The following is an 18,058-nucleotide window of genomic DNA, read 5'->3' on the forward strand; positions in this document are numbered from 1 at the left end:
GTCATACCTGAATGTTCTAGTGGTTTTCTTCACTTTCTTCAATTTCAGTCTGAATTTGGCAATAAGTTTGGTTAGTTTGATAGTAAATTCTTGTTATATATTAGCTTTCCTTTTTGTATTTCGAACTCTTTCCTAAGTGGAGTACTGGGCAAATGTCTCATTAAATAAGCTTCCTGGTTCATTAAAATTTTACCACAAAAATGATCATCCTCTTTTCTAAACATCATCATCTTTTTCAAATTACCTTGTTTGTCTCCTGTTAGGACCCAGATCTTAATATTGGCTAGTGATAAGCTTGTAACTGTTTCAATCACACCATCTTGTAACTTGTCTTCTACAGCAGTGGCACCTAGTAGCTTCAATGAAAAATAGAGAATACCTTATGTTAATGCATGCATATAACACCCATAACATCTATGGCTTTTAATCACAGAGTTTAGAGGTCAAGGTACATAAAGATGGAAATTAGGATGTGTTGATATAGCAAGTATCCCTTATGTACAGAGGTGGGCTGGAAAAACCCCCAGAAGAAGGTTCCCTTACCCAGGCAACTGGTGGGCATGCCAATTAGTGCAGAGATCCTAGAAGTTAGAATTTACATGAGGGATATGACATGCTCAGATAAAACATTAGCATAAATGATCAGAAGCCATTTGGGCTTGTAAGGCCTCAAGAATCCCCCGGGTATATCAAAGGAAAGCCCTCATCTCAGAGTCAGGACCTCCAAATAAAAAGTAGAACCATTCTCTTCAATGAACAAACCATCAGATGTTGTGAACCAAAAAGTGAAGGTTCTTGTGCAATATTTCATCCAAAGATGATCGAGGTGTGACTCCTAGTACGTCACAACAGCTAAACAGTCTGGCCACTGGGGCCCTGAGGAAGAGTGGTTTCTAGAATAAATCACACTCTGGAGAGTACAGATATCATCAGCATCTCATGGGTCTAGGTTGGTTTAGAGCTGGATCCCCACTCTTCACAGCAAGTTTCCCTGTTCTAAAAAGGTGGGTCATACAGCATGGAGGAAGAAAAAACACAACATCAAACAAAACATGACATACCAGAGGCTGACAAAGAATATTGAGTCTACTATCTTCTAATCTTGGGGGACTTCCAACGGCATAAGCTACTGCTAACTGAAATAATCCTCTGGCCACATATGGCAAGCTCAAAGCCAACGTATAAAGCATGATTCAAAGTTTGAAAGAGTAACATCTGCTGTGTGCAAGATGATTTAGCCAGTGGATTATTCCTTTGCTAGATCTCTAAACACATACTACCCCTTGTGTAAACACAAACCACCATGCTTCTAAATGCATACCATCAAATCCCTTTCAATTTCTTCATACAGCCCTGCTATCCGTTCATCCCTCTCATCTGTGGCGGTGTTTGCATCTTCAAGCATCTTATGCCACTCTCTGAAGTACTTGTCATCCAGATCTCTGTATGCGATGGCCAAGGTTCGAAGGCCTTCTCCTGCAAATTCCTGCCAAGGCAGACAGAGACCTTGGAACCATCCCCAAACAACAATCACAACAATAAAACAACAAAAGGAATGAGTAAGAAGTTATGCACTCAAATTCATTTTAGCCCAAGAGCACAATTTAGTCCTCTTGACTCCAACTTTTTAGTCCCCTTGGAAATGGGAGATATTTTTATTTTGTATTTTATTTCAATGGGATTGAAACATTCCCCCTTAAGACTGCTGAAACACCCACTAAAGGGTCCTCTTTGAGAGGTGATTAATGGTGTGTGTGACTTGAGGTAACCATTCAAAGCAATATGCTGGTTTCTAACCTATATTCTGCCTGAAGGAAGTACTGCTAGTGATGAGAGGGACCCAGCCTGTTTTATGGGCCATGGCCCTCGGTTTTCAGGGGAGAAGAAAGGACCCTCAGAGGAGCCATGGCTCTCAAATCAAAGGAAGGGGGCTCTCCCAAGGGGCTGCAACATGACATCTCACCAAAGTCATGCTACCTTCCCCCTAATAATATAGTGATGTCTAAAACTAACTCCCTCCTAACTTATGTTTATGTCTGAAGATTTCCAATAATAAAGTAAATGTATTCAATAAAGATGAATAAATAAATGTTATGCAATAGAAATTCAAGGATATTAATTAACATTATAATAATAACTCTAGAGGAAAAGTGAGAAAGAAAGGCAGGAAAGTTAATACAAATTTTCACTTCTGGGAACCAGTACTAGAAGTGGTGGTGGTTGTTGCTCAGTCATTAAGTTGTGTCCAACTCTATGACCCTGTGGACTGCAGCCCTCCAGGCTCCTCTGTCCTCCACTATCTCCCAGAATTTGCTCAAATCCATTAGAAGTTGAAGCTGACTTTTACTTTTCATCCTAAAACTTTTATAATATTTTTTTGCTGTAGTAAAGTCTAATTTTAAAAATAAAATTGCTTGAAATTTTAAAGAGATCATCAAGCCCAGTTACTTTTTAAAAATCATTTTTTTAAATAAACTATCTTCTGTAGAGTTAGTATTTAATAACAGGTCAAGTTTATCGGAGGATGATACTCCTTCTTTAGTGTCTCAGTCAACTGAGAGTCTGAAATAATACCTCGACTGCTATATCCTTCTATTATGCAAATAATTCACTAAACATAGGAGAGTGGTAGTTGCTACGTGTTTCAAACAGTCACAACAGCTAGAAATATATGTTGAAAGCTTGGATAAATGCTAAAAACCTCCCACTTTGCACAGGCCTCTCTAGTGGCCATTTTATGGGCCTCTATACTGGAAGCATTTTTATAGCCATTTCTGCTCCTTTGAGCATTGCCACAAAACATGTCTTCTCTGTTGTATTCTAGCTTATGGAACAGACACAGGTTGGTGATCAGACACAAATTAAACTTTGACACACCCTAATTAGGTAAATGGAAAATCAGTGCCCACTGTGGTGATGTGGTTTAGCTCAGAGAGAGCATGAGAAAAATTATCCAAATTTATCTTGTAGGCAATTGGTAGCACTTTGGATATTGCAATCACACTGTACAAGCCCTCCCTTCCAAAACCACCACTGGGTCCCCAACTGATCTGAAAATCTAGTTACTGCCTTATAATGATCTTTTGTCCTCTTAATTCCCACAAACACTTCTTTGACTTTGACTTGCAGCGCCCCTGGGCATTACCAGTGCTTTTCTCTGTTCTGCAGAGCAGTGAATCAATGCTAAGATGACACTACAAAAGCAGACAGATGATTTAAGTTATTTAATTAGTGCATGAAACAAGTTGAATCCTAAATGAACATTAGCAAGATCATTTCCTATCATTAAATCATTCAAAAATCAATAACTAAATATAAATTTAAACCCTCAGAATTTAGAAGTCAAAATGAATAAAGTGAAAGAAGCAAAAGCAAGTCAAATTGATACTACCTGAAAAAAAAATCTACATAGAAATGTAGAAAGATCAAATTAGGTTTCCCATACTTTAATATGAAAATCCAGGACCTTGGTGTTTGAGCAATGGCAAAATCAAATGCTTATGATTCCAATGTTGTTTTCATAAAAAAAAAATTTTTTTTTAAAGGACCATGATGGCCTTCTGGAAGAGATTAAAAGAAAATCAAGAATGCTCTATTGGGAAGACAAAAACAATAGCTATGTTTGTAACCAATATTACCAAACCATCATTCTTTAAAGTCAGGCAGAGGTTTTTATTTGTTTGTTTGTTTTTTAAAGATTCAGGGAATGGTTTATATTAAATATAGGGCTTGGCAAAGAAAATGAACCCTCAATTGCTTTTTAAAGGAGAGAAACCAAGGAGGAAATAAGAGTTTTCAGCAGTTGCCCTTAAATTTCATATTGGGTTTAACAGAACCTCAAACAAATGTTAGAATGACCATTGAAATCTCAGGTTTTTAAATCAGATAACATTCATATTTATTCTTAGACTCTTACTCTTTTGCAAAAAGAAAACCGTATGCCAAAGATCATCCCTGCTCCCTCTAGGAAGCTTCTGGAAAGAAACTTTGCATAGTCTCAGGCTATATGCATTTGCTAACTTCAACCCAGGGAACATTAGTGATTCATCACGATATATGACCTGAATTAAAAGACCCTTTAAGGAGAAAGTTGGCTACAAAGATTATTTTCTTCTCACCATATAAACATGACCCTAAACTATCACCTGGGTGGAGGGGAGTAACCATAAGAGATTCCATTAGTACCAGACACAACAGAACCCAAGGGAAAGCAATTCTCCAGTTCCTCTTCACTAAAACCAGTCCAGTCACCCAGATGGAACAGTCCCCAACTGTAAGGAAGTCAGAGCAGGTTTCCCTTGGTGTCCTGAGTCGTCTCCTGACCAGTGTTCAGGAGCCCATGCTCAGTGGCTATTTCTCATCGGCTGTGGGTTCATCCACCTTGGGAGAGACTAACCTGATGCTCAGCAAGGCAGGGGGTGGGTCCATGTGCCAGTTTCTAAACGTTCACTGGCACTGTTTCCTATGGAGCCATTCTCCACACACTTTCTATTTCAGAAATCAGATCACTTAGCTGATATTTTAAAAAGAAGACCTAACCACAGGAAGCTACCAAAGGGCCACCATGCTAACTTTACCACAGGGGCACTTACACTGAGATGGTCTGAAGTCAAAGTCAGAAGGTCTTCATTGGATGGATGAAGTCTTTCAAACAGAATAGTGTCTGCTCCTTTGGAATAAAGCTTTATCTGTCCTTCTGGGTTTCGAACTGAAAAGAAAGTTGGGAAAGTAGACAATAATCAATGAAATCCATCAAAATTAGACTCTCCTTGGCCTCCAGCCAGGCAGTTTGGAAATGAGCATTGTGTTTTAGGCAATCATAAGATACTCAGTGCCTTTGGTTAAAAGGTCATTACCTAAGTCACCTCACTTTACTCCTGTTAACTTAGAAATATTCCATCTACAGGAACAAGTATTTTTGTTCTGATGCATACAATCTTCCTATTTTCCTTACTTACTATTTCTGAAGGGCTGATGCATTTAAATTTAAGCCTTCTGTATTGAGCAGAACTGTGAGCTTTGTTTGCCTGTCTCCTGATGTGAAATTCAAGACTGACTATAGGAATCAGCTATCAACATTATGCCAAATGATCACCATAGGGAATTTGAGTCATTCAAAGTCAGGGTTTATGCATTTTTCTCAGCCCTTGCTGACGTATTTCTTCACTACCTTTACTCCTTAGAAAAGCTCTTTTACTCTTGGGTCATAATCCTAGCTACAAGCACAATTCTCAGGGGGCTTTCAAAATTGAAGTTGCTATCTTCTTCCCACTAGAAGTCTGTATTAGTAGGGCTGTGTTTTAACCTGCTCCACCCAGGTTTGGGAATGATAGCCTTGACGAGGCTCCAATCCCTCATATACAATCCTCTACTCCTCCCCTGGGTGTCACACATGTTGCTGTCAGACAAATCTTTCTTTAAGCCACAGAATACTTGACCTGTTTTTGTAGGCTTGGTTTTACATCTTGGCACATACCAGGCACCTAATTATTTATTAAACAGATGAATGATATAGAAATGTATTTCTCCCCTACTACTTTCAAAGGACCAATACAATTTAGGACAACTGCTCATGTCACAGCTTCATGGTTTGAACAGTGACCCTCACAAGCTTCATTGAGTCTAAGATTATTATATGCTTTCCACTCCGTTGTACCTTTTCTCTAAAAATAGAGTGAAAACAGATGAACATAAATATTGACTACTATTAGTTTAAGAGGATATGAGGTTCAGAGCTTGATTTAAAGGAATATAATAAATACCACAGTACAATAATTTACTTTTCCCCATAATCTTTTTTTAATTGAAATAAACTTGATGTACAATATTATATAAGTTACAGGTGTACAATACAGTGATTCACCATTTTTAAAGGCTATACTCCATTTATAGTTACTCTATATATGTGCATGCTAAGTCGCTTCAGTCCTGGCTAACTCTTTGCGACCCCATGAACTGTAGCCCACCAGACTCCCCTGTCCATGAGAGTCTCCAGGCAAGAATACTGGAGTGGGTTGCCATGCCCTCCTCCAGGGGATCTTCCCCACCCAGGAATCAAACCTGTGTCTCCTGTAGCTCCTGCATTGCACATAGATTCTTTACCACTAAGCCAGGGGGGAAACTCAGAAGTTATTCTACAATATTGGCTATGTTCCCTGTGCCGTACAATATATCCTAGTGGGTTATTTTATACATAATAGTTTGTATCTCTTGATGCCCTATCCTTAAAATTTCCCTCCTCCCTTTCCTCTCCCCACTGGTAACCACTGGTTTCTCCTCTATATCTGTGAATCTGCTTTTTAGTTGTAGCCACTAATTTGTTGTATTTTTTAGATTCCACATATGAAAGATATTATACAGTATTTGTCTTTCTATGTCTAACATTTCATTTAGCATAATGTCCTCCAAGTGCACCTATGTTGTTGCAAATGACAAAATTTAATTCTTTTTTATGGCTGAGCAGTACTCCATTATATATGTACACCATATCTTCTTTACTCATTCATTTGCTGATGAACACTGAGGTTGCTTCCTCTAATTTTTAATGACCCTTAGTCAACACTAGATCTAATCCAATTTAACCCAATTTCCTCCTAGCTTGAATAAATCTAATGCACCCTGGAAACTTTTGTATTGAGATTTATCTATGGGTTGTCTTCTCTTCTAGGACTCATGGTCAACTTTCATAGTTTCTAGAACTCATGCAATTTTTCTTGTACTCTGTCTCTAATGTCCACAGTGGGGAAAATGAGAGAAAAAAATGCAATTTATATCTATTCAATCAAGTGGGAGGAAAACATTTACTCCTAGGAAAGGCTTTCTCTTTCTTTTCTTATACAGCAATCCAATTTAATTTCCCCCACATTTTCTTCCTTCCATTACCAGAGCTATAAAGTCAAAGGGTGTATATCCTCCACTTACTAGTAAAACTTCTCTATGACTGCTAATTTTTTAAAGTCCAAGGTAGGATATTGATTCTCAAACTTCTTGGTCTCAGAACCCCTTTACACTCTTAAAACTTCATGAGGACTACAGGTGGGTCCTATCTATCAATATTTACATTAGAAATTAAAACTGAAAAAATTATATCAATAGTCTTATGACACTAATAATATTAATCAAAATGTAATTATTATATCAATAAAAACAATAAACATTACATATTTACATAAGTGACATTTTTTCCAAAACAAAATAGTTTGGGGATTGGCAAATGTTCTATATGATTATAGATCTCTTTAATGTCTGGTTTAGTAGAAGATGGTTGTATTCTCATATCTGCTTTCTGTATTCAATCTGCTGTGGTATCATGTCATGTGGCTTTTGTAAACCTCTGTGACATACTCATGAGAAAAAAACTGAAAGATAAATAACATTAGCATTGTTATAAAAATACTTTTGTCCTTATGAATCCTCTGAAAATCTTTCAAGTTTTCCTAGGGTTCCCCAGACCACTCATTGAGAATCGCTGGTCTAGGGAAATCACAAACTGATTATGAATTGTGCAAATTCCTTACCATCTCTTTGTCTTACCATCTCAATTTCTATTGTGAAAAAGAGATATTTAAACAACCTAATTTCTAATGTCTTTCCAGCTCTACAATTTCTTGATTTAGTAAAGCTTTTCCATATCTGATGCCTTCTCTTATCCCAGCATTAACTCCTTTAAATTTGAGTTTGCACAGTTCAATTTCATGGAATCCTGCTTAATTTTACTCACTGAACATTTCTTTTAGCAGCTCAGCTAGTTTTATATCCCTTTTCATTCAAGGCTTCTAGTCAGTTCTGCTAGGAAATCTTTAGGCTAATAAAATCTCAGTCCTTTCAGAAGTTAGCTTTTTAAAATAAAAATAACATAGCAGTTTTAAATGACTGAAATAACAAATAAACAGAGCCTGGACAAAGGTAATAGATTTTTAGTTATAGAATTTGTTCCCACTGCCTGTCTTTTAAATACTGGTGTTCTTCAGAGATCTACCCCAGACTGACTTCTCATCCCATCCTTCACACGCTCCTCGGGCTGTCACATTCTTTTTCTGGCTTCAGCTATAGGATGGTTGGTCTAAATGTGTATCTCCTGCCTAAATCCATTTCCAGTGCTCCCTTCTGCCTGGACATCTAACTACCAACTGGACATCTCCTCTTAAATGTGCCCGAGCACATTAAATTCAAACTGGATACATTGTCTATCACCAATAACTAATTATTCCTCCTATGTCTCCGGTCTTATTTATTTTTGTCTCCAGTTTGAAATATCAGCTTCACCAATCCACTCAGTCTCCCAAATTAGTTATCTGGCCAACACTCAAATCTCCTCCCCCTTCAACACTCGAAACAAAGAGGTCTCTGCCACCTTCTCTCTTTCCTAGATTATCATATTAACCTAATTGGTTTTATTCATCCCAGTCCTGTTTCCCTCCAAACTCTTCTATAACACAGCTATCACACACAGTGTGAATCATCTTCACACTACTGTGTAGAATCCCTTAATTGCTTCCTTTTGCCCTTAGATCAAGTCTGGACTCCTTTATTGTTGTGTCTGACTCCTCTGTCAGTCACTCAGTTATGTCTGACTCTTTGTGACCCCATGGACTGCAGCACGCCAGGCTTCCCTGTCCTTCACTATCTCCTGGAGTTTGCTCAAACTCATGTCCACTGAGTCGGTGATGCTATCCAACCATCTCATCCTCTGTCATCCCCTTCTCCTCCTGCTTTCAATTTTTCCCAGCATCATGATCTTTTCTAATGAGTCAGCTCTTCGCATCAGGTGGCCAAAGTATTGGAGCTTCAGCATCAGTCCTTCCAATGAATAATGGACTCCTTAATGTGGCAAAAACAGAAATCATCTAGATCTGCCCCCTTTTAGCCTATTTCCTACCCTGCTTCACCATCTTCTCCAGGATGCAACCACAAAGTAGTTTTCAGGTTCATATTCTACTTCAGCTTCAGGTTCCTAGAACATGGTAGGTACTTAATAAATATTTGCTTGATTGAGTTAAATTATAATTATGAAAAATATGTTGTAAGCAGTAGTTATACCTTTGTGATAGAAAGAAAAGAAAAAAATTCAGGAATGGTTCCAGGTTTCTGCTGTAAGAGTAAATACAATAGTAATACCATGAAGGATGATGAATAATTATACTTGCCATACTGCAGTTGGGTTAGAAATGCCTGTCACATCTCAGTGTGATTTGTACTTTGATAATCCTTAAAAGGTTAGAGTTGAGAAACCTTTATGTAAAGATCTGGTAAGGGCTTTACAAGGAGCTACTGTAATTTATTTTTTTTAATAATTATCTGCCATTTGGCCCTATTAATAACTATCCTTGAATTTTATGTTTTTATTTACATAATTAGTAAATATGTAAATAACTATTTACATATTTCCAAAACTATATAATGAGATCTATACACTTCTCAAGGCATCCCAGGTGGTGCTAGTGGGCAAGAACCTGCTGCCAGTGCAGGTGACCTAAGAGAGGCAGGTTTGATCTCTGGGTTGGGAAGATCCACTGGAGGTGGTCATGGCAACCCACTCCAGTATTCATGCCTAGAGAATCCAATGGACAGAAGAGCCTGACAGGCTACAATTCTTTGGGTCGCACAGAGTCGGACACAACTGAAGAAACTTCTCATGATTGCACCCATGTATTTATTTATGAAGTATATTTTATCAATTCAGTTCAGTTGCTCAGTCATATCCAACTCTTTGTGACTGCAAGGACTGCAGCATGCCAGCCTTCCCTGTCCATCACCAACTCCTGGAATTTGCTCAAACTCATGTCCAGTGATGCCATCCAACCATCTCGTCCTCTGTCGTCTCCTTCTCTTCCTCCCTTCAATCTTTCCCAGCATCAGGGTCTTTTTCCAGTGAGTCAGTTCTTTGCATCAGGTGGCTAAAATATTGTATCTTTTATACCTTCTGAAAAAATTACTTACAGAAATCTATTTTTATTTAGAATAAATTAAAACCTCTGAATAAATCAGGGCTCTTGCCCCAGAATGAAAGTACCACTAGTACTGAAACTATACATTCATGATTCAATGAATGATTGTCTAAAACAGGCTTGAAGAAGGAGAAGACCTAGGAGGAGGAGGAGAAGAAACAGCAACAAATGTCTGACACTTCGTGTTGGGGTATTTTCCCCACCAAACCCGTGACAATCATGAGTCTGACACTGTTGGGTTTTTTTGGTCTTATTATCAAACATAGACTTGTCTATGGAGTCTCTCTTTCAAATTCCTTCTGATTAAAAAACAAACAGAACTGATTAAAAAACAGAACAAACATAAAGCCCCAAGCCTCCATGCATTCTGCGGTGGAACACTACCTTTCTTCATATGGGATCCATTAAGGCAAACATGTGACATTTGTGGTTAGGCTGTGATTTCCCTGTAATAGTGACTGATGCTGGGGAAAAGCCAAAAGCTTCCCTGTGTAGCAATCTTAGGTTTTGTCAACACCCTCAAAGCAAAGAGAAGACAGTTCTGGGCCAACCCAACATCAATAACACTTCCCTGAAGCTGTAAATAGAAGATAGTCCCTGCTGATACAACATCAGGTCAACACCCAGAGCAGCATATGTGCTCATTAGTAACACTGACAATGACTGCCTACAGCCTGTTGTCAGAAAAATAAAAATAAACATCCTCAGATGATGTTTGGTTTTTACCTGCTAAGAGCAAACTCCCAGGGCTAGTTTCCAGTAGTAAGACACCAAAAGTCCTACTGTTACATACACACACGTTTTTCAGAGTAAGAACTGATTTAACATGTTGATCAGGATATTCATAAGTTGTAAAATGTTGGGTTAAATGTTATTTAATGGATATTCCTAGAGAATGTACTATGTGCTAAGCACTTTGCTTGGCCCTGGGTAGTTTATGAAGATTAGGGCACAGTCCCTGCCTTCAGGTAGCATGACTTTAACAGGAAAAAGTCGTGAGTATCACAGGACTGGTATCACACTAGTGCTTCGAACAAGGGGCTCTGGGAAACAGAGGAAAATGTGGTTATTCAGAAAGGAGGAAAAGAATGAAGAGAATGGGTGACACCTGAATCAATATTCCCAGATGATTAGGAGTTTTCTGAGAAAGGAAGAGAACAGGAGAGGTCTGCATTGAAACAGTCCATGCAAACAGTGAGAAAGTGTACAAGGCATGCTGAGTATCTCAGGGGAGAATAAAGAGTAGTATCTGAGGATCTTAGTCTAAGGATATGGCTCCCAAACTGTGGTCCAAACAGTGATGCAGCAGCAGCAGCAACACCTGGGAGCTTATGAGACATGCAAACTTTTAAGCCCCAGCCCAGACCTACTGAATCAAACACTCTAGGGCTGCACTTTAACAGCATTTAAAATCTGCATTTTACTTTATACTTATCTTTCCAAATCACATATTTGCCTATCTTCTAAATTACCAGGTGCTTCCTAAATATGATTCAAACTGTAGAAGCCCTAAAATAATTCAATCATATTAAAAGAAAAACAGAAGAAGGGTACATGAAACACACTATATGTATGGCTAGAAATACTATCCAATGTCAGGCAACAAACGGGAAAAAAAGTTTGCAAGCTACATCACAAAGGGCTTCTCTCCCTAATATATAAGGACTTCTATAAATATACAAGAAAAAAATCTAGTAGCTCAACAGCAAAATGAGTGAAGAGTACTAACACTGTACCGAAGGAAAATATACATGTATCTCAAGCATAGGAAATAAACTCAACCTCATCCATGATAAAAATGTACAAACTAAAACTACTGTTACATGCCATTTTAAAAATTGATAAAAATCTTAAGTTTGATGTTGATGAGGATATAGGGGGAAAGGCATTCATACTATGGAGGTGGGATTGTAAAATGATATATCTGCAATGGGTGCAATTTGGCAAGAACCATCAAAATTAAAAACATGTTTATCCTATCCAACAATCTCATTTCTGATAAATTTTCTGAAATAACTGCACATGTACAAAATGAAATAAGTACAAGGCTACTCATTTCAGTACTTGTAAAAGCAAAAGTCTGAGGATAGCATAAACGGCCACCACTAAGGGACAAAATGAAAGTGTTAGTCGTTCAGTCGTGTCCAGTTCTTTGCAATCCCATGGACCGTAGCCCACCAGGCTCCTCTGTCCATGGAATTTTCCAGGCAAGAATTCTGGAGTGGGTTGCCATTCCCTTATCCAGGGGGCCTTCCTGACCCAAGGATCAAACCTGGGTCTCCTTCAGGGAGACTCAGCAACTAGCACTACTACTACTATACTACTACTACAAGGGACAAAATAAATTTTGACTTAATCCATAAAGTGGAGATTTACATAGTTTAAAATTTTTAAAGTATATTTTTTGTGTACTGATAAGGAAAGAGTTCTTAAATATACTGCTAAGCTAAAAATGCAAAAATAAATAAATAAAATCTGCATTTTAACAAGTCTTCCTGGTGGTTTTGATGGGAGCTGAAGTTTGAGAGCCAGTAACCTAGGGGCACAAAGTAGATGGAGGTATCAAAAGCGTGTGACCTACAACAGGGATAAAGAGGCCAGACTTTGGAGAAAGACAAATCTGGATTCAAATATTTGCTCTGCATCTTACTGACTTTGTAACAAGATACATGACAATACTGGGAAAGATACTTAAAATCTTTGAGATTTAAATGTCCCATCTCCTGATTGGGGGTGACATACTATTACAAGAATTTAATAAAATATTTGTAAAGTGTTCAGTTCACTCACACTGGCATATAGCAAAAGATAGGTAACAATTTTAATAAGAACATAGTTGTGACAAAGTTCTATATTAGACATACAAAATTTGAGATAACTGTAGTATAATCCAGTGACAGAATTGAAAAGAAGCCTGAAAATGTGTGTGGAGGCCTCAGAGAGAGACTGAAGCTGAAGAACCATATGGGAAGGACACAAAATATAGGCAGTAGCTACCACCATGTGAGTGGTCAAGATTATCCAAGGAGGGCACAGAAGAGAAAAGGACACCAACACTGAAGAGTATGAGGAAGAACAGTCAGCTTGAGAAGGAGCTTGAGAAAGAAAGCGCAGGACAAGGGGAGACCCAGGAGCCAGTGTGGTCAAAGAGGCCAAAAGAGGAGTGTCAAGAGAAGCAGATAGATTAACAGTATCAAATGTCACTAAGTTTAAAGAGATAGAGATGGTAACAGAGGATAGACAGATCCACAGATGGATAGTAGATAGATAAGGAGAAGGGAAGGAGGGAGAGGAGGAGGAAGGGAGGAAAGAAGGAAGAGGGGGAAGGTCATTGCACTGGGTAGTTAAGAGGTGATGTCAAACTGCTGAGAAGGAATTCCTTCTTGAAGAGTAGAGCAGAAGCCTGACCCTTATAGGCAGAAAAGAGAAGCCAAGATGAGGATCAAAAACTGACCTTGAAAAATTAAGTTGTGATGGAAAGAAGAAAAATTGGGTGGCAAAATCAGTGGAGATCAGAATATGAACAATATCTTTAAGGAAACAAAGATGATCATAGAGTTGCAGGCTGAAGAAAGAAGTCAGTGATGAAGAAGAAAGGGAAGTTACAAGCAAGTGAGAAGGGAGTGAGTAAGGAAGGAAAATAGATGGGAACAGGTAGAACCTTTAGCATGGAGGAACAAGAGCAATTTTTCTCTGAAGCAGAAAACAGACAGTAAAATCATAGCTTGGGGATGAAGGAGGAAAATGGGGAAAAGGGTAAGGTGATGGTGCTGGACATAGAATAAGCACTTGTGACACTAGTTATACTCACTGCTACAAACTTGAGGCTAAGTTGAGGATGACACAAGTTCAAAAAGTTAATACATATGACAACTCTCAGCACATAACTAGAGTGAAATCATCCTTGAGAAGTTTCCATATAACCATAGCATTATCAGAAGATCGAAAATACTCTCAGCCACCAACCTATGACATACCTATGACAGACATCCTTTTTCTGAAATTGTTGAAATCCAAAAAGGCAAGCAATTGATAAGTAACTAGTGTTCCCAATTCTTCTATTGTTATTGTCTCTGGGGTCCGAGACTTAAAGATGAACCCCAAATTTTTTGCAGCAGTCACTAGAGCCCCTTCATCAGGTGACTGAACTTGGTAAATCAGCTGTCCTAAAAGGAAAAGAAACAAGTGGATTAAATAATAAAAAGAAACAGATTATTAATACTGAAAATAGTAACATTCACAGAACACCAACATCAATTCCAACTCATTCTATAAGACCCAACCCAAGTGTTAGCTGTAGAAATTAGACCTTTTCCACTGACTAACCAGCTGACCAGACACCTGTCCTGAGGAACTCTCAGGACACCATGTATAACACTACTAGAGCCCTTGTCAGCTTACAGGAAAAAACTCATTCCTGAGCTGCCTCCCTCCTGTGCGGAAAGCTTCTTAGGTCAGAGACCACACCTTTGTATTTTCAGTGACTAGAAACATGCCAAGAAAGCTTCACAAACTAAAACACTTAATATAAATTAACTCACATAATCCTCATGGCAATGAGGTAGAGATTAAAATTATTACAGGCATACCTCAGAAATATTGCAGATTTGGTTCCAGACCACTGCAATAAAGCAACTATTGCAATAAAGTGATTCACATGAGCTTTTTGGTTCCTCAGTGCATATAAAAATTACATTTACATTATACTGTAGTCTGTTATATGTTCAATAGCATTATGTATAAAAAACATACATACTTAATTTAAAAATATTGTGAAAAAAATGTTAATAATCTGAGTCTTAGGTAAGTCATAAGATTTTGGCAATAGTAACATCAAAAAATCACTGATCACAGATTACCATGAGAAATATATGTGTTTGTCACTCAGTCATGTCTGACTCTTTGTGACCCCATGCACTGTAGCCTGCCAAGTTCCTCTGTTCATGGGATTGTCCAGGCAAGAACACTGGAGTGGGTTGCCATTTTTTCTCCAGGGGATCTTCCCCACTCAGGGATCGAACTTGGGTTTCCTGCATTGCAGGCAGATTCTTTACCAGCTGAGTCACCAGGTGAAAAAGTTTGAAATATTAAAAGAATTACCAAAATGTCACATAGTGACACAAAGTGAGCAAATGCTGTTGGAAAAATAGTGCCAATAAACTTGCTTGATGCAGGGTTGGCACAAATATTCAATTTGTAGAAAACACAATATATGTGAAGTGCAATAAAGTGAAGCACAACAAAATGAGGTATGCCTGTATTTCCATTTTATACTGGTAAAACTTATGACTGAAAATGTTATGTGACTTTTGCAAGATAACACAACCAGAGTGATGAAGCAGACATCACAAATTCCTCTTCAGTCTGCTACTAATGATCTTTTTATGAAAATACATCAAAAAAAATCCCTTGAAATGTAAGGAATCAAACCAGGATATTAATGATTGGTACCTGGTATTGAGTATGTGCCGGAGTGGGAGTAAGAGGAGAGAAGAGAGGAAAAGAATGAGTGGGGGAAAAAATTAAAATACACTTAAAAACCAGCATGAATAAAGCAAGCCCTTCTATATAAAATTATCTTTGTATGTAAAAATAAATTAGAAAAAAGTAGGCAAAGCTAGATCCATATTTACTGATTTATAGTAACGTCCAAGATAAATTGTTAAGAAAACTGGTTGCATATTAATCTATGTACTAGAATTCTGTTTTTGCTAAAAAAACTACCTACATATCTATCTATATATATATATGCATATATGTATAAGCAAGTAGAAAATGTGAAATTATGTCCACAAAATGTTAACATTAGTTACCTCTCTAGAGACTTAATTAAAGTTCAGGGGAGAAATTACTACCTTTGCCTTTATAAATCTTTATGTTGTATGGCTTCATTTGCTACAATAGGCATAAATTAATTTTTGAAATTAAAAAAATTGAAGCAATTACTTCATCTATTATGAAATGACACTAATAACTTCCACTTCTGGAAACATGGTGGACTAGGTTCCAGGATCAATCTCCTCTGTTAGAACCAGCTATTGATTCTATAAATAAAAAGCATTTAAACATGTTTGCATGTACCCAGGACTGGCAAGAAAGCAGCAGTTGCTCAGGTCAAAGACTGAGGAAAAAAAATACAGGTGGAATAAAGGATGGGCGTTTTTGAAACTAATTGGTTTCCAGTATCTCAGGGCTTTGGTTAGAAAAGACATAGGCCAGGGAAAGATGTATAATAGGAGACCACTTCTTAAAACTGAGCACCCTCCCCACTCAAAAGGATGTTCTCTCAGTGTGAAGGTAAACTGGAAAACAGTGCCCATTTTAAGAGTGCCTATAAGGAAAACTATTTATAAGAGAAAAAAAAACTATGCTGAAAATTTATAACAGAAAATTGACTTTCATGTATATTTGCATCCTAAATTCACAGATATTGTGAATTTAGGATACAAATATACACTGGTGACTAAGTGAAAGTTGCTCAGTCGTGTTTGACTCTTTGCAACCCCATGGACTACAGAGTCCATGGAATTCTCCAGACCAGAATACTGGAGTGGGTAGCCTTCCCCTACTCCAGGGGATCTTCCCAACCCAGAAATCGAACCCAGGTCTCCCACATTGCAGGTGGATTCTTTACCAGCTGAACCACAAGGGAAGCCCAAATAGTGTCTAAAGGAAATGCAAATCCTTTCTTGGAGAAACCAGTCTTAGCCTCAGAACCTGAAAAATTTCTACAAATGAAGTCCCAAATAAAATGGCCAAGATATAATTAGAACCAACAGAAAGAACAGAGAGAATAATATTCCTAAAAACTTTAGATATTGAAGTTATCAGAAATACTACAAACAAATATTTAATGGATTTCAAAAAAATAAAAGGGACAAAATTAATCAGATTCGAAAAAAGAATTAGACTTCAGTTCCGTTCAGTTGCTTAGTCGTGTCCGACTCTTTGCGACCCCATGAATCGCAGCACACCAGGCCTCCCTGTCCATCACCAACTCCCAGAGTCTACTCAAACTCATGTCCATCGAATCAGTGATGCCACCCAATGATTTCATCCTCTGTCGTCCCCTTCTCCTCCTGCCCCCAATCCCTCCCAGCATCAGGGTCTTTTCCAATGAGTCAACTCTTCACACGAGGTGGCCAAAGTATTGGAGTTTCAGCTTCAGCATCAGTCTTTCCAATGAACACCCAGGACTGATCTCCTTTAGGATGGACTGGGCAGATTAAATACTACTAGAAAGAATTGGTGTACAGGGTAAAAAATGGAGAAAATTCCAGAATATACCCCAGAGGGACAAAGATAAAATGAAATGAAAAAATCAAAGAATTATTAAAAGACATAGAGAATAAAGTGAGAATGTTACACACTAAAGATCTATTACAAGAGAGAAAATAAGTCAGAGTCCATACTTGAAGAAATAATATGGCTGAGGAAATTCCAGAAGTGATAAAAGACAACATTCTATAGACTCAAGAATCTCAATGAATTCCAAGCAATACAAATATTTTAAAAATTCATACCTACACTAAGAATATGAAAGAAGAAGAAATCTCAAAAGTAACCTAGGACTGATCACCTTCAAGTCACAACTGAACTAACAGCTGACCATGCAGTAACAGAAATAGCAGTCAAAATATAGTTAAATATCTTCAGTGTGCTGAAAAAATTGTCATCTTAAACCTCTGCACACAACAAACATCATTCAAGAATAAGAATGAGCCAGGGGAAGCGGGATTGTGGGAGAGAAGGATTGAGAGTTTGGGATTAGCAGATGCAAACTATCATATACAGAATAGATAAAAAATTAAGGTCCTACTGTATAGCCCAGGGAACTATATTCAATATCCTGTGAAAAGAATATAAAAAAGAATGCATATATATACATATATACATGTGTGTATATATATATGTATGTAACTGAGTCACTTTGCTATATAGCAGAAATTAAACACAATATTTTAAATTAACTATACTTCAGTAAAAAAAAATTTTTTTTAAAGAATAGAGATGAAATAAAGTTGTTTTTAAAGTTTTTGAGAGCTTACTACCAGTAGCTTCTGCCTAAAAGAAATTCTAAAGAATGCATTTTTGACCAGCAGAAGCTCAGT

General features: G+C 37.7%; 1 protein-coding gene across 5 annotated transcripts in view; it reads right to left on the reverse strand.

Annotated features, from left to right (window-relative positions):
- The window catches only part of ATP8B4 (ATPase phospholipid transporting 8B4 (putative)), a 265,518-nt gene that overhangs the window by 75,997 nt on the left and 171,463 nt on the right, over nucleotides 1–18,058 (reverse strand). For all 5 annotated transcript variants that reach the window (XM_043920126.1, XM_043920124.1, XM_043920122.1 and 2 more), the window contains exons 16-19: nucleotides 13,925–14,113; nucleotides 4,593–4,708; nucleotides 1,322–1,486; nucleotides 245–356 (exon numbers count right to left, since the gene is read on the reverse strand). In XM_043920126.1, coding sequence (XP_043776061.1) covers nucleotides 245–356; nucleotides 1,322–1,486; nucleotides 4,593–4,708; nucleotides 13,925–14,113 — 582 coding nt within the window. The remainder of the gene's footprint in view (nucleotides 1–244; nucleotides 357–1,321; nucleotides 1,487–4,592; nucleotides 4,709–13,924; nucleotides 14,114–18,058) is intronic.

The sequence above is a fragment of the Cervus elaphus genome, chromosome 12, assembly GCF_910594005.1.
Source record: "Cervus elaphus chromosome 12, mCerEla1.1, whole genome shotgun sequence".
NCBI classification, from domain to species: domain Eukaryota; kingdom Metazoa; phylum Chordata; class Mammalia; order Artiodactyla; family Cervidae; genus Cervus; species Cervus elaphus.